Source organism: Urocitellus parryii, chromosome 4 (assembly GCF_045843805.1).
Source record: "Urocitellus parryii isolate mUroPar1 chromosome 4, mUroPar1.hap1, whole genome shotgun sequence".
Lineage (NCBI taxonomy): Eukaryota > Metazoa > Chordata > Mammalia > Rodentia > Sciuridae > Urocitellus > Urocitellus parryii.
In genome coordinates, this window is record NC_135534.1 from 159,560,343 (window position 1) to 159,580,759 (window position 20,417).

The 20,417-nt window shown below is 32.6% G+C and overlaps 1 protein-coding gene across 2 annotated transcripts in view; it reads left to right on the forward strand.

The window, feature by feature from the left end:
* Positions 1–19,572, forward strand: part of Cntln (centlein) — a 291,783-nt gene extending 272,211 nt beyond the window's left edge. For both annotated transcript variants that reach the window (XM_026397573.2, XM_026397574.2), the window contains exons 24-26: positions 458–643; positions 3,234–3,311; positions 18,967–19,572. In XM_026397573.2, coding sequence (XP_026253358.2) covers positions 458–643; positions 3,234–3,311; positions 18,967–19,065 — 363 coding nt within the window. In that variant the 3' untranslated portion in view covers positions 19,066–19,572. The remainder of the gene's footprint in view (positions 1–457; positions 644–3,233; positions 3,312–18,966) is intronic.
* Positions 19,573–20,417: the final 845 nt, after the last annotated feature.

The following is a 20,417-nucleotide window of genomic DNA, read 5'->3' on the forward strand; positions in this document are numbered from 1 at the left end:
AATTATGACTAAAAGTAGCCTGCTTGCTATAATCATTCACAATCAAGATAACAGATGATGTATTGAAAGAGAGATTGGAGAGTTTAGGTTAATCCAGCAAATTGGTTAAGTCACTTAAGAGAGGTTTTTTTGGTTTTTTGTTTGTTTGTTTGTTTTTGCATATTGACATGATGTGTAAGTATCAATCTGTTATATTCCAAAACAAATAAAACTAGAATAATCCTTAAAAAAAAGATTAGCTAGGGTTGGGTTGTGACTCTGTGGTAGAGTGATTGCCTAACATGTGTGAGGCACTGGGTTCAATTCTCAGCACCACATAAAAATAAATAAAGGTCCACCAACAACTAATAAAATATTGAAAAAATATTAGCCAGTATTTTCACATTTTTATGTTTAGACTCTTTGTCTTCATTATAATTTCCATATAAAATCCCACTTTCTTTCTAATATATTGCAGGCTTTGGTGAAAGAGTTAGAAAATGATGTCTATGTGATAAGGCAACAAATCAGAGAGCTTAAAAAACTACAGAAAAACAGGAACACTTGTAAAACCTCAGCCCAGAAAGCTCAGACCTTGGCAGCTTCTATCCTGAACATTTCACGGTCAGACTTAGAGGAAATATTGGAGACAGAAGATGAATCGGTAAGATCATTTAAATATCTTTTAATAACAGGATTATTCAACATTTATTTAAGTACATGTCTTTTTATTTTGTTCTCAGAACTCAATCTTTAAGAATATATTCATGAAGACAGGAATGTTAAGGTGCCAACAACATTTGAGTATACATTTGAGTATTAATCAACTCAAAAGACCTTTTGGAAAATTTAGCTTGTGATATAGAAATGAGTAGGTGCATTTAATCTTTCAAATTGTTTGTTTGTTACTCAGATAAGTTACCCTTTCTTATCTTCTCCATTTTCTTTAATATAGTTCATCATTATGTTTCATGTAAGCAAGTATTTTTAATTAAACCAGTTTGAATGGATTTAGTTATACTGAGTCACCATTGATTAGACAAAAATCTTGTATGTGAAATTTTTTAAAAGTAGTAAATCTACAGGCTTTCCTGGCTTAATCCAAAGCTATTGTTGGTCAATATATTTTTTGAAAATATATTGTTGAAAAAGTATATTTACTGTTTTAACTTGGGTAAAATGCTCCTGAGTGAACTACCTGCTTAAGGTTCAGATCTTCAGTAGTACCATATCCCTTCCTGGGGAGCACTGTGTTTTGACATAGTTGCCACCCTATGAAGAGTAGAATCACGTTTATGTACTGTATTCTTTGAAACCTTTGGAGGATGTTTGGTCTTGTTCTGCCTCTAAACTTTAACATCAATATTAGATTTTTTTTATTGTTTGAAAAGATTAAAGATATGATAGCACTAAGGATATCCCAATAGATATTTACCCAAATGAAGAGATAAAATGATAAACTTAAATGTTTGTATGAGGTTATCCTCCAGCCCCAACAGCTTCTACAAGATCTGGAGTAGAGCATATCTACAATTTGTGAAGGCTTTTTAACTTCCAAGAATTCTTTGAAAGGAGGCCAAAGGAATTCTGTGGAGATTATTTTTATCCAATGGGTGAATGAGAAAGTGAATTATCAGATTTCTATCTTTAGTCTGTCACAGTGTTTATGACTTTCTACCAAATTCTGAACTTTGAAGTAGTACTTTCAAATAAGACACATGGAAGATAATGATACCACTACCAAGGGTATTAATCATTCTTTATTAGAGAGATTTAATTTTAAATAAATTTAAATTTAACTTAAAATATGCTGATTAATAATGAAAAACTTAGAGGCCTCAACCTTAATTTTTGGCTGTTTTTCATTATTATTTTTCATTATATACTGTTACTTCAGAGTTTTAACATGCACATTTAGCAAAACCCCTTGTGTAGGTGTGTCTCTGTGTGTATGTCTGTGTGTGTGCTTACCCATGCACATGTGTATGCACATGAACACATGCATTTCATTTACAAAAACATGTACCTCTTTTGGAACATAGAGCCACTGCCTTTGTTTGGTCTTTAAAAGTTAACCTCTCTGGGGCTGACAATTTAGGAAAACACCGCTTTGAATGGGCAAATTAGAAAAAGTTGTCCCCCTCCAATATATTATTTAGAAAAGGTCTCTTATTATAGTCCCATAGACTGGATGATGCTTTTTTTTTTTTTTTTTTTTTGTGAAGAAATGGCACCTCTGTCTCTGGGCAAATGCAATCTAAACCCAGAGCACATAGCACTGCAATATTGCATTCCACACTACCTTAAACGAAGCCTCTCCTAAAAGGAAATAAGACTGAAATATAAACACTTTCTTCTAAGAAGGATCAGTTCACCCTGGTATATTTACCATATGTAATTGTAAACCAGAACTTATTTAGTCTGATCCCTGATCTTTTAGAGATCTAAAGAGTTCAGTGTTTTACCTAAGCAGAGCCCAGACCTCCTAACTTATGTTCTTTAAACTGCATCAAACTGTAATAGATTCATGTCAAAAACTGTGATAGCCTCTGTGAAGTGCCTAGCATGCTACCTGGCATATAGAAAGTTTAAACAGATGTTACAGTTTCTCAAATACTTCTCTTTTTGGAAAGTCCCCTTTGTTTGCAAAGATCTTAACTATGATTTTAATTAATCAAATGTACTTGTGAATATATAATTTCAGAAATATTTTATCTTGATAATTAACGAGTTGAAAATAGTGACTTATAGTACTTAAAGTTGGAGTATCCCTTGCCTATCAGTAACTATCGAATATTTTAAATCAACAAGCATTTAAATATGTCAGAGGCATGTTCTATCAATTTGTAAGTATAACAATTAGTTATCTTTGGATAAGTTATTTTTTAATATAAGGATTTATGTTGTGAGGATCACTTGAAAATGATTCTTTTTTACAATACCATCTTCTTTTTTATTTTTTCAAAATTGCTTTCATTCCCATCTCAGTCCATATCTTGAGCTCTACCAGGAAAGCCGAAATGAAGTATTCCTAAATTATTATGAAATATAGAAGTATAGTTTTTTCTTCAACATATGTATAAATATTTTCAAGTTAAATATTAAAAAGCATGCATTAATATTCCTACTTTGAGGGGAGAGACTACTGTGTTGAAAATTATTCTACTGATAACTCCCTAAATTTATTAAATACCTAATAATGTCACCCAAGTTCACAGACATGCAATTAACACAGGTGTTTTTATTTCTTTTAGGAAATTGAAAAGATAAAGATAGAAACTGAAAATGACAAGGAATGGCTGTTATACATTCAGAAACTTCTAGAAGGACAGGTATTTCATTTTTCTTCATATATTAAAACTTCCAAAGAAAAATTCCAAGCCGAACATTTTTACTTGATGCCTAACTTTTTTACAAAAACCCATTATTTACTTCTTTAGATAAAAAAGTATTCCAAGAGGTAGACAGGAAAGTTAACCCTCTATTTGTACTTTTGGACTTAACAAATGAAACAAATGCCCTGGGAGAGAACCAACATGGGTCTTAGCAAATGCATTAATTAAATTATTGAGTCAACCTCTATACCTGCTAGACTGAAAAGGATCCATTCTCTCAGACCTCTTAGGAAAAGAGATTCTTTATTATGTGTCTTTAAAGTTAGTAGTTGATATGGACACCTGAGGAGTTCATGGGTTTCAGTGACCTTTTACTGTGGACCTGTTTCCAGTCAATTCATGTTTTCCTCACAGCCAGACAGCTGTTTATTACTGTGTCTTCCCGCATTCTGTACAATATTTTCTACTGAGACCTCGAGCAGCTTGTTAGTGGGAAGTAAATATTGATTTGGCATCCTGTCAATGCAGAAAGAATGAAAAAATTTCCACCAGAGGCCCCTCAAACATTTTCCTATCGACATTTTCTGGGCCGAGTGGAAAGCTGCATAGAGGATGACAAGGCCAAGACGAGTTGAAATCCCTAAGGGGTCTATTGAGACTGCTGCTGTGACCTGTGTGATACTTTTTCTTTCCTTTCAAGTATTTTTTTAATACACATATAGTCTGCTGGGATGCGCCCCTCTTGTAAGTGATCAAGGGCAGTTTATTGGCAGGTGAGAGCCCTGCTTTTCTAGTCATAGCCAGCTTTTGTTTTGACATCACTGACAGCATGTAATGTATTCTAAAACTTTTTCATTATTGTTCTTTTTGCTCAACCTAATTGTTTATTTAAAAACTGATCTGGAATAAATGAAAGCTAAAACATATTTGTCAAAATAGCAAAAATATTGTCTTTGTGATTTTTGGAAAAACACTGTAAATGTTTTCCTTTTAAGTAATAAAAATGGAAACTGATTTTAAATGCAATTATTTTACATTTATTTTTAAAAATAGCAGTTTCGGTGCTTTTGGTAAAGCCAATAAGTATAAAATATGTAAATTATTCATATTTTAGTATCAATTTTATATATTTTGAAACATTATCTGGAGACACTTCAAAAATAATAGATGGTGATTAACAATCTTTTGCTTAAAGTTGTTGTGTAGACACATGGTTGCTAAACAAAAACTTTTATAGAAGAGAAGCCATTTTTTGTTTTGTATGCCCAGAACCCAGTCCAAGGCTTGGCATGTCAGAGCATATAGTAATGACTGTTATGAGATTTTTTTTTATTTTAGCTTGAAAATGATAAAAATAAACTTTTTAATGAATTTTTAAAGTACTCACCTTATAAATATGACCTTGCATTTTTTAAAATTTATTTTAATTAGGGATTTTATCATCAATTGTGGTGATAAAAAGTAATAAATCAATGTGTGTGTAAATCTTTATTAAATTTTATTAAAGCTTATGCTTTTTTTGACTAATACATGTGGAGATACATACACACATTCTACATTATCTAGATACATGCTTATTCTGTCCAGTTAATGTAAAAAAAAAAATCGCATTGAAAATGGCATCAGACTGCTTAATACTGCACTTTGATATAGTGCCTTTTTGTGCCACTGAGCCTGGACTCTGGAATATAATTGCCTGGTAGTATTGATTTAATTGCCCAGGTTTATTTGTGGACTCCTAATTATTGACTGGAGGTAAATTTAATGGAGCAGGCTTTATGAACACTGGGAAACCGCTGCTGTTGCTGTTATACATAATGAACTGCATCATGTGCCTTTAGATCATTTTTCAAGCTAATTTTATTCCACTGTGACAGTATGATAACATTTAAAAAGTCAAAGACTTTTTATTTTTATTACTGACATAGGTGATTTTGCTGATGTCTTTGGATTTTGAGAGGAAAAAAAAATGGGGAACTTCATTGGTTGCACTTGAATGTCACTTTATAATTATGCCCAAGAGAAAAATCTATAAAATTGAAAACATCTCTTGGTTTTGTTAGCCTTCTTTTCTTCTCTCACAATCCCAGCAATTATATTTGTCTAGGATTTTAGAAAACCTTTTCTTTGCCCACCAGTATTTTTAGAGTATGAGTTATGCTCACAGGATTGTGTGGGCAATATCGTAAATATCTTCATTCACATATTTGGTTTAGCTTATAGCTTACACCGTATTGTAATTATGTATTATGTGATTTTGATTTGTGGAATAATTAAGCACATTCCCTAAAAAAACCTACTAATTAATTCAATATTGGTGATTGAATATTATAATAATTCAAAGATAAAATTATAGTTAAACTTTCCTTTTATGTCCCATCTGTGTTGGATGCTGTGTGTAATAGAATTCTGAAGTCACAGGGATGAATCTACTCCTGCGGTTTTGTCTTTTGCTTAAGGATAGGACTATATAATTGTTTTTGTGTTAAAAAATTAATCTGCATTCACTTGATAAAATTTTATATTGATAAAACATATACCACAAAATAAAAAGCAGTTCTGCCATGTGGCAGTGTGAAACTACACAGCAGAGTAATACCTACTGCTGCTGTTAGGCAAAAGTGCATGAGAACTAAAAGGTCTAAAATTTTAACTTACAGAATGCAAATGTATGTCTTCAATGTTTCAAGTAGTCTTAATCCAATTGTAATTTTATTTGTTTTATTTTTTTTTGCAATGTCTTTGTCCCCACAGATTTCAAATAATAAAAACCACACTGAAGATCTTTCTTTTTTTATGGCATAGCTACCTTTCATTTCTTTGAACATTTTTACTTGTATGAATTCCTATTTTGGCATTAATTGCTTTTAAAACTTAAAATTCATGACAGAGACAATGAAGCACATTAATAATTACAATAAAATGAGAGAAACCCTTAAATTAGTTTGTCTATAATATAGGGAGTGGGAAAAATAGAGTTACAAGCTTTTGAACAGGAAAGGGACATATTCAGTTTTACAAGAGAAAGATATGTAAGATCAGCGTGGAATGGTTTTGGAGAACAGAGTGGGAGTAAGAAGGTAGCTAGGTATGGTCCAGTGAGGATCAGTATGTCTCTGGCCATGGAAAAATAAAGCCTGGATATAGATATAATCCACATTATAGTGAGTGACTACATAGTAGTAATGAGATTAGTTGAAGAGATTAAAAAGTAGAAACCAAAGATGGGTACCATACCATTAATACCTTGTGTGATGAGAAAGATGCAGATGCCTGTAGTAATTTTAGGGATCAAAAGAGATAAAGAAGGTTTTGGTAGGAAAAAGATGTTAAAAAATGATTAAAAAGAGAAAATTTAATAAGTTAACAATATTCAAGGACTCACTTTTTTCTTAATTCATTCCAGCCTTCTCTCTGGCTCTTCTCAGTGAAATTTAACCACTTAAGAATATATTTCGTGTTAAAATGAAACTAAATAATTATACAATTAATATGCACTAATAATTATAATCAAAAAAAGGAAAAAAAAGACATTTTAAAGCAGAGCATGGTGGTACCTGTAATCCCAGCTACTTGACAGAATGAGGCAGTATCACTTAAGTCCACGAGTTTGAGAGGTCAACCTGAGCAACAAAACAAGACCCCATCTCAAAAAAAAAAAAGAAAGAAAAACAATCCAAACTCTCACACTTCAACAAAACAAATGGAAAAAAATAGTTTAAAAAGAGAAAAGAACTTGAATAGACATTTTCCCAAGAAGATATACAAATAGCCAATAAAAAAGATGAAAAGTTGTTTAGCATCATTAGCCATTAGAAAAGTATAACTAAAAAAAAAAGATAATGCTTCATACCTACTAGGATGGCTATAATAAAAATGATAATAAGATTTGGTGAGGATGTGGAGTAGCTAGAACCTTCATACACTGCCTGGTGTGAATATAAAATGGTGCAGCCCTGTGGAAAATAATGTGGCTATTCCTTAAGAAGTCAAAGATAGAATTATCAGACAGAATTACCATGTGACCCAGCAATTTCACTCCTAAGTATATGTCCAAGAGAAATGAGCATGTCTGTACAAAAATTTGTACATGAATGCTCACAGCAGCATTATTCATAGTAGCTCAAATGTGGAAACAACTGATGAATGGACAAACAAAATATATTATTGCATACAGTGGAATATAATTAACCCACAAAATGGAATGAAATATTGGTACATGTTACAACAGTAAAAAATCTTATAAACCATATATTAAGTAAAAGAAGCCAGTCACAAAAATGCTATGTTGTATGGTATGAGTCCATTCTCATGAATTGTCTAGAAAAGGCAAATCCATAAAAACAAAGTAGATTAGTGGTTGCCAAAGGATATGGGAAGATGAAGAGAAGTTGCAAATCAGTACAGGGTATTTTGAGGGAGTGATAAAGATGTTCTGAAATTAGACAGTAATAATGGTTGCAAAACTTGTAAATGTACTAAAAACCAATTAGTTAGCCAGGCACAGTGTCACATGCCTGTAATCTCAGCTAAACAAGTGGTAGCAGGAGGATCACAAGTTCAAGGCCAGCCTGAGCAACTTAGCTAGACCCTGTCTCCAAATAAAAGGGACTAGGGATTTACCTCCATAATAGAACACCTATGTTCAGTCCCCAATACTGAAAATATTTTTTTTTACATTATATACTTTAAAGTGGCAAATTTTATGTTATGTGTTTTAGCTCCAAATTAGTTCCTTGATGTGGGGAGTATTTTAAAAAAATGTTTACAAATACGATAAAGTTCTTATATCACATATGCTATGCCTTCCACCATTAACAGAGATTGCTTTAATTGTATTTTAATTGACTATAAATATAAGTAAAGAGAAATTATTTTATGTCATATTTTGTGTTTTTCTTCAGTTGACACATAAGGAGATGTCCTTTTGTATAGTCTTTTTATACTCTAATTGACCTTGTATGAACAAGGTAAATTCACATGTCCATATAAAAAAGGAACCCATTTTTTACACCTTACCTCCGAATGACACTGTTTATTTCTTTTAATCATTCTAATCTTCAAAATTAAAATTATAATAAAGATCATTTAATTTTGTTTTCAGGCCTTGATAATACCTGAAACTGTTCTTTTATACTAAGGACTTTATAAAGGAAATGGAAAGAACTAGTGGAGATAAAACAGCCTGTGCTGTGAAATTCATTTGAAAAACATATTTTGAATACCTACTACATGTCAGGCATTATTAAAGGTTTGGGGGATACAGCAGTGAATGAAAAGAGAAAAATCCAGTTACCATCATACAGCTTACATTTATAAGGAGGGAGGACAGTAAATAGTTAAAATAGATTATCTATGAAATTTACTAAATGACTCACTTGAGTAGAATTTTGGATATATATGTGGGGTGTGTGCGTGTGTGTGTGTGTACCCACATAAATATATACAAACATATGTTTGCATTAATAAAAACAATATACAGTAATAATCGTAGTGTAGTTCTTTACTAAGATTTGTAAGAAAACTTCAGCCATGAATGGCTAGAAATGTGTGTCTTGGTTACATTTTGTTTTTGCCTTATTCTTTCTTGCTTGCTAATACTTTTCTGGGTTTTATTTAGTTTATTTTAATAAACTTTGTATCAGTCATTTGCTTGTATTGGAACAATATTAAATATGTCAATATTAAATATTCTAGTTTAATATTGGAACAATATTTAAAATTCTTTTTTCTTCAGTTGTTGGTCACAGGCTTCGATAAGTAGTTTTTCTTCAGCTTTAAATATTTCTGTCCCTGTTAGTTGCTTCAGATCTTGCAGATGCTGAAATTTAAAATGGTTCACTTCCCCAGTGTCTGTCTACAAAATATGCTTACTTCTGTGGAGTGCCTTGCAGTGTGGAGTTTATAAATCTCCCTGGCTTTTGTAGAGTGTACTACCAGTCTGAAGGTTAACTGAAAGTTTTTCCTTGTAACTCTGAAAATATAACTCTGATTGCTTCCAGTGTTACATTTATATCATAAACACTCAAATACTTTCATGCTTACACACTCACCTCTTTCTGACACATGTACACATATAAACCCACAGACTTATTCCTCACATCTAGCTAAAGTAGCACAAGGTAAAACTCTCCACTCAGCACTTTGCTGTGATACTTTTTGATTTCACAATGTCAAATCTAATTTCACATCATCAGAAAAAGAATGTCATTTGTGATTGAAGTTAAAAGGACCTTTTAAATAAAGTAATTAAACTTGATTCTGAACTATATTATCAGTTTTTGGTCGTAACTCATGATTGGTTTTTTTTCTCAGTTATTGTTTAATAGGTACAGAGTTTCAATTTGGCAGGGTGAAAACTTTGTGGAGACAGATGGTGGTGATGGTTGCACAAAAATGTGTAATGCACTTAATGCCACTGAATAATAAGAACAGTTAAAATGATTACATTTATGTTGTTTATAAAATCTTAACCAAAAATTAAATAGTATTTATAGGCAGTATTTGGGGCCACAAGAGTATTTCTTTCCATTATAATTATAATTCCAGTATAATTTATAGAAGGTAACTTTATTTTCTTATTTCCAAAACATTAGGAGGCACTTATTAATGTGAGAGCCAACTAAGTGCTTGCCTAACATGTGTGGTGTCCTGGATTCCATTTCTAGTACTGTTCAAAAAAAAAAAAAAAAAAAAGGAAGTAAAGAGAGCAAAATTTATGTAGCCAAATGCACTATAAGAAAATTCTGCCCTCGGATAAGGTACTTGAGGTCACAGTCAGTAACTTTTTATTTTCTATAATTTTATTTTCTATAATGTGCTAAGGGAAAACAAAAAGTCAGCAAACTATGGCCTAAAATCATAGATTACCCACAAAACCAGTACAGAATAAAATCTCATCCAATTCTGTACCTTGAAGCCCAGCCTATGTCACACCATTCTGGTTTCTTTGTAACAGTCAAAGGGAAAAAAAAAAAACATTTTTCATGTAGATTTGAAATTAGGTTTTGCCTTGGCCTGTAAACAACTGAACAAGATGTATGAAAGGAAGCATTATGAAGTATTATAATCAAAACACCAAACTTAGAATCTTTTTCATTGTAAAATAGCTAAGCCAGGAACTCCTCCAAAACATGATCTCTGCCTTGTAGAATAATAGGAAATTCCAAAAATGTTGAACAAGTCAATTTTTGACATTGCATGTCTTGGCATGTGATTATTCAGTTTCTCCTTATATTAACCAAAACTTCTCCTTGCAGTATGCTCACAATGGTTGCTAGTCAAAAGACCTCAATTTGTGTCCTAGTTTATACTAGCATGTGCAATAGTTAGCTTTGAGCAAGTAACTAAAGCCTTTTTAGCCCAATATCTTCAACTATAAAGTAGAAAAATTATCACAGACTTGGAATGATAAATAAAATAATGCATGTAAAAAGTTTTGTCACCAGTGAAAGTGTTTTTTCATCCTTAAAAAAGATAATAAGAGTTTAGGTCATGGGACAATATATAAAAAATAATTAAACCTTAGTATTCTAGTAATTTTCTATGTCTAAATATTAATTTTTCATTATTTACTTTAAAAGCACATCTTGTCACCACACTTGGTACAGTCACCCCAGAAAATGCATTGCTCATTGCCTGGCATATAATAATAGGTGCATAATAAATATTTATTGAATATTCTGAATAAGCATGTATAATCCATCATCTTTATTCACTTAGATTCTGGGAGAATTATATTTAAATCAGTAATAAATAAGAGACTGATTAATTCAACTCTCTTTTGTACCTTTCCCATTACCTTTATTTTTCCTGCCTCTATAATTAAGGGCTATCTTAGTTCAGGCTGCTATAACAGAATACCACAGACTAGACAGTTCAAACAATAATTTATTTCTTATTCCTTTTTCTAATAAAGAATAAGAAATAATAATAATTTAGTTCTGCAGACCAGGAAGTCTAATCAAGGCACTGGCAGATTCATTGTGAGTGAGGGCATTCTTCCTGGTTTATAGACTGGGGTCTTGTCATTGTATTTTTATGCAGAGAGCAGAGATAGTGAACAATCTCTTATATCTCATAAAAGTTAATCCTATTCACTATGAATTCACCCTCCTGACATAGTTACCTCCTGAAGTTCCCATCTCAGTACCATCACATTGGGAGAATACAAGCATTCAGCCTATAGCAAGGTTCTACCTCGAGTTAAATACTTTTTATAATCAATTAAGCTATTTCTTTTTCTGAATTCCATATTCACATCCATGTGAACCTAGTCCTTTTGATCCCCTAAATAATTTCTTTAAAGTCTACATAAAGAATAACTTCTGTTTATTACAACAGATTGTAAGCTCTTAAAGGCGTCCCTCTGTTGTGTTTATCTCACCTAGTCTTAAAGGAAGTATATGGGGAAAAGACATAACTCTACTACACAGTTCTTTGCTTTTGAAAAGAAAACTAATCACATTAGGATAGCCGAATACCAATATTAAGATATATTAGTTGTGGCTGGGCGCCATGTCTCACACCTGTAATCCCAGCAGGTCAGGAGGCTGAGACAGGAGGATCGTAAATTCAAAGCCAGCCTCAGCAATGGCAAGGCACTGAGCAATTCAGTGAGACCCTGTCTCTAAATAAAATACAAAATAGGGCTGGAGATGTGGCACAGTGGTTGAATGCCCCTGAGTTCAATCCCTGGTACTCAAAAACAAAAGATATATTAGTTGTTGACATATGTGTTGGCTAAGACTATAAAACACCTACAACCTCTTTAAAGGTCTTTCAGGTGGGTGGGTGAGATGGGATAAAGTAGGGATGTGTCAGGCTTTGGTGTGATCCAGTGTCCACAAAAGGTGACATGAGTGCAAACTAATCAGGGGATTGGGAATTGAGGTCCTCTCTGGGCTGGTATCATTGTTCAAGGCATTGCCTTGAAGATGAGGGCACAGTAGTAGTCTCTATTCTATAAGAATATTGGTCATAAGTCTGTTAAGTGTCTTTTGATGGGGGTGGGAAATGAGGGAGATTAACACCCTTGCTAATTGCTGAGCATCCAGTGACACACAGCCCTATTTAGGGAAGTTTTCAAGAAAGAGTACCAATGTCTCTAAAGAACCAGACAAAAAGCCTAATCATAGGCCTAGAGTTACTATTGGATTTTTTTTACTAAGGATACAGATAATTTAAATGTTCAAGCATTTCTTACATCCTACATAACTTACCATGGCCGTAAAGAGCTTGCTGACAGTGCTTTTTACTAAGACCTGAAGTATCTGACAAAGGGTCACCCCTACCCCAAGGACTCTATAAATAAATAGATCACCAAATTGCATTAGATGTTGTGGAAACACTCGAGGCAAAAGAATAAATAAAATAACTTAAATTTTTCCAACTCAATATTCTCAATTCTGCCTTATAACTTGTAGAATAAGATTCAAAATTAAAGGGAAAAATTATATTCTTTATCAGAGTTTGACAGCAGCAAACACAGCTTTCTCTGGCAATTTTCAGCACATCTCCAAGAGACATTATCTATTGGGATATGTGGCAGAAATTACATTTATACAAATGACATTTAGGAAACATCTTACAGTTTACTGCCAAATTTAAACTATAAATAAATTGTCTTCTGATAGCATTCTTAATTATTTTAAAAAGTTCAATCTTAAAGATAATAAATGTGTTTGTATATATGTGCATGTATGTATACATAAATAGTATACCAAAATTGTAACCTTCAATTTTATAATAAACAACATTGACCTTTCTTAATGAAAAGTCTCAAAGTCTCACTGATTAAGATCGTTTTTAAAAAGCATACGTAATATAAAATTTATATTTTCCCTTTCACTATACTCAAGTTAGATAAAAGTCAAATTTATTTTAAAAGCAACACCTTTTGGGTAATAGTCTTCAAACAAAAAACAAGAATAAAACTGGTTAAATTGTTAATTTTATTCTTAAATTAAAAGATTTTTATTTCAATTATTTTCTTTCAACAATTTTTTTAAATTTTAAGTTAAGAATATATTCTAAGGTGGGGTTGTAGCTCAGCAATAGAGTGCTCACCTAGCATGTGTGAGGCACTGGGTTCAATCCTCAGCACCACATAAAAATAAATAGTTGTTATGTCCAACTACAACTAAAAAAATGTTTTTTAGAAAAAGAATATTCTATATAATGCTGATGTTATAAGTAAAATCATAAAATTAGGCTTTATTATTTTTCCAAGAGAGCTTTCAAACATCTATAGTAATCATTTATGTCTTACCATTCAAAATTCAAAATTTCTGTATACAGAAACACCAACCATTATTTGTAAGTGTAAGTGACAAAGATTGTGACAATGGTGTAATTTTGTTATAATAAACTTGTTCCTTAAGGCAAATAAACATCTGAAGGTGCATATATACGATGCGTGAGGGAGAAGGGAAGAAAGAGAGAGAGAGAGAAATGTCACAGTAGAATGGGTAGAGAATAGTGATGGGAGGGGAGGGGAGGGGAAGGGGGGAAAGGGAGGGCAGCAGAATACAGCTGACACTAGGATTGCTGTATGTATACACATGGATGTATAACCAATGTGATCCTGCAATCTGTACATGTGGAAAAATGAGAATTCATACCCTATTTGAATCAAATGTATGATATGTCAAGATCATTGTATTGTCTTGAGCAACTAATAAAAAAAATAAAAGAGAAGCTGAATATATGTGTGACATCATGGGAAATCCCTTTAGTAATGGAAATCACTTTCTACAACAGGGACAGCCAGAACCACTAAGATGACATACTTTCATATTATGTATGAACGAAGCAAAATGTTTGATTGTTCAAATGTCCCAGTTAAATTTTCAAACAAAGAAATCTCACTTCGTATCACATCTTTTTTTTTTATTTTTTTGGTACTGGGGATTGAACCCAGGGATACTTTACCACTTGTCCATTTTCCCTAGTGCCAGAAAGGTGAAGGTTGTATAACTGCATTAATGTGACCAGGAGTGCGTTTTTTCCCTTTTAAACCAAGATAAGGAGATCATGCAGGATGTCTGTATTTTGTAATCTCTGACACATGCCATGTATGGTGAAAACCAAGGCAGATAGTTGTTGTTTTAGGTGTATTTCATAAGGGTGAGTGATAAACAGTTTTTGGTGCTGGCCAGTCAAGTTGCCACTTAAATCCAACTCTAAAATTCTAGTACTAAAAGGGCAGTTGTGCTTTTATGTCTGAAGGATTTCTGAGTGAGGTTTAGCCCCTGCCAATATGCATGTAGACTGTCTATATGAAATAAACTTATACTTAATCTGGACTCTACAGTAGCATAGGTTTCAGGTCTCCTAGTCTTAAAAACGTTTTACATTTAGGGCTGGGGCTATAGCTCAGTGCTAGAGCACTTGCCTAGCATGTGCGACTCACTAGGTTCCATCTCAGCACCACAAAAATAAATAAAATAAAGGCATTGTGTCCATCTACAACTAAAAAAATTTTTTTTAAAAAATCTACTTTAAAAAAGTCACAAACAAATAAGCAAACAATGTGAATTTTTAAAGCACATTCCAAGGTGTGTGATATTTTAAATAGAGTTTCAGGCCTAATTCCAACCAATCTAGAGATGTGTGCTGAGAATTGATGTTTATGCAGAATCATAAGATTGTTTTTAGAATCACTGAAGATTAAATTATGTTTATTTAGCATCCAGGTTAACAGTAATTTATAATATTTAAAAATTAATGGTAGTCTGTATGTTATCTAAGTGGTAACTCAATTAGAAAAATATCCAATTAACTTGAAAGCACATTCTTAACCATTCTTTTTAAATTTAATTTAATTCTATTATTATTATTATTATTGCATTACAATTCTTAATATTATTATTATTGCTTTGCAATTCTTAATACACCTTTGTATCACAATTTATCATATCTCTCATTGTATATAAGGTATGTTGACACCAAATTTACATCTTAACCATTCTTATTAGAAATGTTATCAACATATCCTAGACTAAGTAGAACATTTTATGTGTATAAATTATAAAAAAAATTTAAATAGTTTTATAGTATAAACTTGGTCTAAACTTGGTCAGAAAGGCTTTTTAAAACTAAAGCTATTGGTGCATAGTAAGTCATAAATAAGAACTATAGTAGGAGAGGAATCTATGTAAAAATTTTTAGTTGACATTAGGTTGTATTCATTTGAAAACAACTTACATTTTTATGAAATGTTCTACAATTCTGGATTTTATGAAATGTCTTATAATTCTGAGTTTCCCTCTGTTTATTTCATTAACTATTCTTTGATAAAGTTATATTATTTCCTTACAAAATTAGATTAATGGAGATTAAGCCTTATATATTTTTAAAGAATAACTTTTGAAAGACTACTTTGAAAGCTGGGTGTACAGTTGTCAGTAAACTCCAAGTTTATAAACAGCAATTAGAATGAACACTGATTTAGAGGAAAAAATTGTCAGAATTGATTTATAAAAAAGAAAAATAGAAAAACTGAATTAAAATAAATAAGCATCTCAAACTAATTTGTAGATACAGGAACATCTAACATTATATAAGGGCAAATAATATTTCCCTGAACTATTTCTAGGTAAAAATAGAAGAACCTTTAAAGGCAAGTAGATATGCACTTACTGTATATATCTTGATTTAAAGGATTGACTGCTTTTTAAAAAAAATTTTTTTAGTTGTAGATGGACACAATATTTTATTTGTTTATATGCAGTGCTGAGAATCAAACCCAGTGCCTCATACATGCAAGGCAAGCACTCTGCCACTGAGCTACAATCCCAGCCTTTGACTGCTTTTTAAAACATAATATGTTAGGCTCTGCACAAAGCTTAAAGAAACTTAAAATCCAGCAAAACAGGATTGACAAACAGTTGTGTTGAACTTTGACTTTTTAGTTTTATTGGGAGCCAGAAGGAAAGGAATAAAAGAGCTTGTTGTCAGTAAATAAGTAGACTTCGTGTTCCACATTGGAGGCTTACTGAAAGGGAACTTCTTTGAGAAAAGTTTTTTAAAGGGAAACAGAATATTCAAGTACATAATATATGTTCATGTTGTTCAGATCACAAGATAATAAGAGTAAGTTAGGAATTTACTCAAAAATGAAATATGCAAATAACATGACTAATGTCAATACCCAGTGGCCTTGTGTAAGTACTATGGCATTATTACCTAGAAAGTTATATAACCAGCATGTTCCTGGAGCATGCTCAATGGGCCAGTAGTTTAACATTATATAAATAGAGCATGAGAATGAGTGGACAAATGAATTTTAAAATAGGATATTATGTTGACCTCTTGAAGAAACATAGTGCCTATAAGTGTCTTAAAGACTTGGGGATGCAGCTCAGTGCTTGCCTAGCATTCATGACACTCTTGAGTTCAATCCCAAGCACCACAAAGGGAAAAAATAAAAAAATATCCTAAGAGGTCTTGGAATGTTTCTTACATTTATTTGATAGGAGAACTTTTTCTTTTTTAATATTTATTTTTTAGTTGTAGGTGGACACAATATCTTTATTTCAGTTTTATGTGGTGCTGAGGATTGAATACAGGGCCTCACGTGTGCTAGGTAAGCACTCTACCATTGAGCTACAACCCCAGTCCCCAGAACTTTTTCTTTTTTAAACAACTTTAGAAAATGAATTTTTACACATTCATTTCTGGTTTTGTTTGTATCAGCAAGGGATGAAAGTTTATTCTCATCATCCTTTTAGATAGGAATGTATATGAATACTGAGTGGCGTAGTTTAAATAAAAGAAAATTCCCCAATAGTCTTGTCTTGTCATTTTTATTGTGCATACCTTTAACATCATTGACCTGAAAATCTAAACTATCTTATTTGTAAAACTGGCAACTTTACCAACTTTAACTATTTTTCATATCCCAGAAAGACAATTTATCAAAATATGAATTTATTGGTATCATTATCTTTCAAAAGAAAATAAAACATATTATTTTTTCTTGATTCTAAAATGCACTTTTCCCACTTTCTTACATTTCTAAAATTGGAATGCATCTGCAGTATACGTGTGCTTAATGTGGTAGGATTTTCCCCTAGAAAAGCTGTTTTTTAAGTCAACATGCCTGCCTTATGTTCAGCTGTATCTAGGAACTGAAGCAATATTCTATTTTGATGTACTTTCTTCAGTGCTGAGTTTCAAGTAGTACAAATGTGTGAAGCTCTTGTGTTGCAGGGGAACAGACACAGACTCAAACTCCCATAAGGAGAAGGCTGATTATTATAAAGATAAGGAGGAACCTAAGCTAGAGAGCAATTTGGGACCCAGGCAGTTCTATGGACCATTTTCAGTCTCTAGTTCTTCTCCACCTACATGGTCTGTTTGTTCTTGCCTGTCTACCCTGTAGTGTTACTGCCATGCCCAATATTTTCTCTCTTCATCAATTCAAATTCAGAAAAGAACCATTCTGATTTATTTAACTAATTATAATCACCTCAGCAGAACAGAGGACATTGATATCAGGCACTGGCTAATGAGTTCATCAGTGTTCTTCCTTGCTGATACTCCTTCCCTGCAAGAAAGGGGGCTAGGCATAATAACCATTTTTATTAATATATTCAGAGAAACAAAAGCAGTCTTTCCCTGGTGAATCAAAAAGACAAGTCCAGCTGGGTATGATGGTTCACACCTCTAATCCTACCTACTCGGAAGGCTGAGGCAGGAGGATCTCAAGGTCAAGGCCAGCCTGGACAACTTAGTGAGACCCTGTCTCATGATAAAATATTTAAAGGGCCTTGGGTATAGCTCAATTGTAGAGTGTCCCTAGTACTGAAGGAAAGAAAAATAGAATACAATTTCATGAACCATTTAATGAACTTCTTATTTAGGATTGAATTGTTATATGAGACTGGATCTCTGGGACTATGTATAAAAGGAAGTTGGTAGGTCGACTGGAAGAATTTGGGGAAACATTTCATACTTTCTTTTACATATAGCCCATAACTGAATCATGAGTCTGAGTCCTCCTGGCAAACCAGTGAAGCAGAGGGAACAATAAAACTACTAGCAAAGTTATATCAATTATGAAATTTTAAAATGTACTCACATTTTATAAACTCAGCAGTTTTTGAAACATGTGTATTACACTTTAATATACCAAACAAACTTTAACAACTTAATCAATGGGTATACTTTTGCCATTTTTTCCCCTCTGAAGTTTTACCCCGCAACTCTTGAGATGTTCAGCTCTCACACAGACAAGTGTATTGATAGTTCTCTCTCGTTCTTTTATGAGTGATGAACATACAGTACTACTTCTGTGGGCCTGTGTGCCCTAGAGATGACTGTAACGTGATATTGATCAGCTGATTGAAGATAAATGGCTTAGCTGCTTGTATTGCAGATTACATCATTAACATGGTCAGTAAACCATGAATTGTTCAATAAGGCGTTTATCTTTTTTCATTTTACTTCTGCTCTTTTATCATTTTTATTAGAAAAGACAAAATTACCCATACTAACCAGAAAGATCTGTTGAAAAGAGATCCAGTAGGGCCCCACTATGCAAAGTTACAGATAGCTAAATTCTATTGGTTTGATGCTATATAATGTTTTTGAATGAAGAAAAAATAGAGTTTTTAATAATCTTTTTTTGTGTGTGTTTCTCTTACAGCTTCCTTTTGCCTCATATTTACTAGAAGCAGTGCTGGAGAAAATAAATGAAAACAAGAAACTAGTTGAAGTCTATTTCACAATTATGAAAGATATTTGATGACATTACAAATGGAGAACTTTTTTTCATTGTGAAAATTTTTATATGATATAATTGGAAAACATGCATTATAAACCTGATACAGTATTTGTTCCAACTATCAATAGTTAGGTTCATTACCAAAATAAGAAGTCTCTGAAACTAATTAATTGCTGAACAAGTGACACTAATTAAGGGCACAGCCATTTAAGAGGAAATAGTGTAGCATTTGATTGTTGAATACAAATATTGCCACAAATCAATGCAAACTTAAAAATTATTTTCCTTCCAGTGCTTTTAAAAGAAACTAGAAGAAGCTTGGCATACAGAAATTGGACTGAGCATATAAAGAAAAGGGGGTAAACTAAGGATTTAATGTACTAAAATTTATAAAGAAACTAGACATTTTGCAGAAAACTGCTATTTATAGCAGTTAAGGTGTCCAGTGAGCAGCATATCTGTACTAAGGTGTATAGTGAGCAGCATATCTGTACTAAAGGCAAGTACAAAATAAAGCATATCTTAAGGATGAGAACTTAATGAAATAAATTGTGTGGTTCAATTGTATATTCTCATTGATATACTGGATTAATATACATGTTACTATGTTTTTCTAGAACAAAAATAAAATTCCGTCCTTCTCTCCCTTCCCTTTTGCCTTCCCCTTCTCACTCCACTCCCCACCCCACCCTTTCTCTCTCCCAAATTCATAATACTTTGTGTGGTCAAACAAATTGACAAGGGACCACAAATCCAGTGCATGCAATTAGGCTACACCTAACAGAACTCCTACTGTGGTCAACTAAAATTACATTTTTGATGATATATTTATTTCAATTCCTGAATGTTCCTACCTTGTTCTATCTCTTCACTATGTTCCTGACACACACTTTTTGGTTCCTCTAATTTACTAACCCCCCTCATTTGCCCATAGTATTCTTGCCCTTGGTAGTCCTTCTCTGTCTAGAGTCCTCTGTGTTAATTTTCCTTAGGACTGGCTCCTTCTCATCACTGAAGTTCATCTAACCTATTTCCCTACAGACACATTCTCTGAACTACTTACTCTTTAATTTCCTTATAACACAAAATTATCTGGTTTATTTACTCCTTCACTTATTCCTTGTTGTTGTTTTGTTGTTGTTGTTTTGTTTTTGTTTTGTTTTCTCTCTCTTTCCCCTATTTAGATTGTAGGTTCCTTGAGATTAAGGCAGGGTTTGGCAAATTATGGCCCACAGCCAAGTCTGGCCTGCCACTATTTTTATATGGCCCACAAGTTAAGAATGGTTTTTACAGTATTAAGTAGTTAAAAAAAATCAGAAGAAGAATATTTTGTAGCATGTGAAAATTATATCAAATTCAAGTTTTTAATTTCT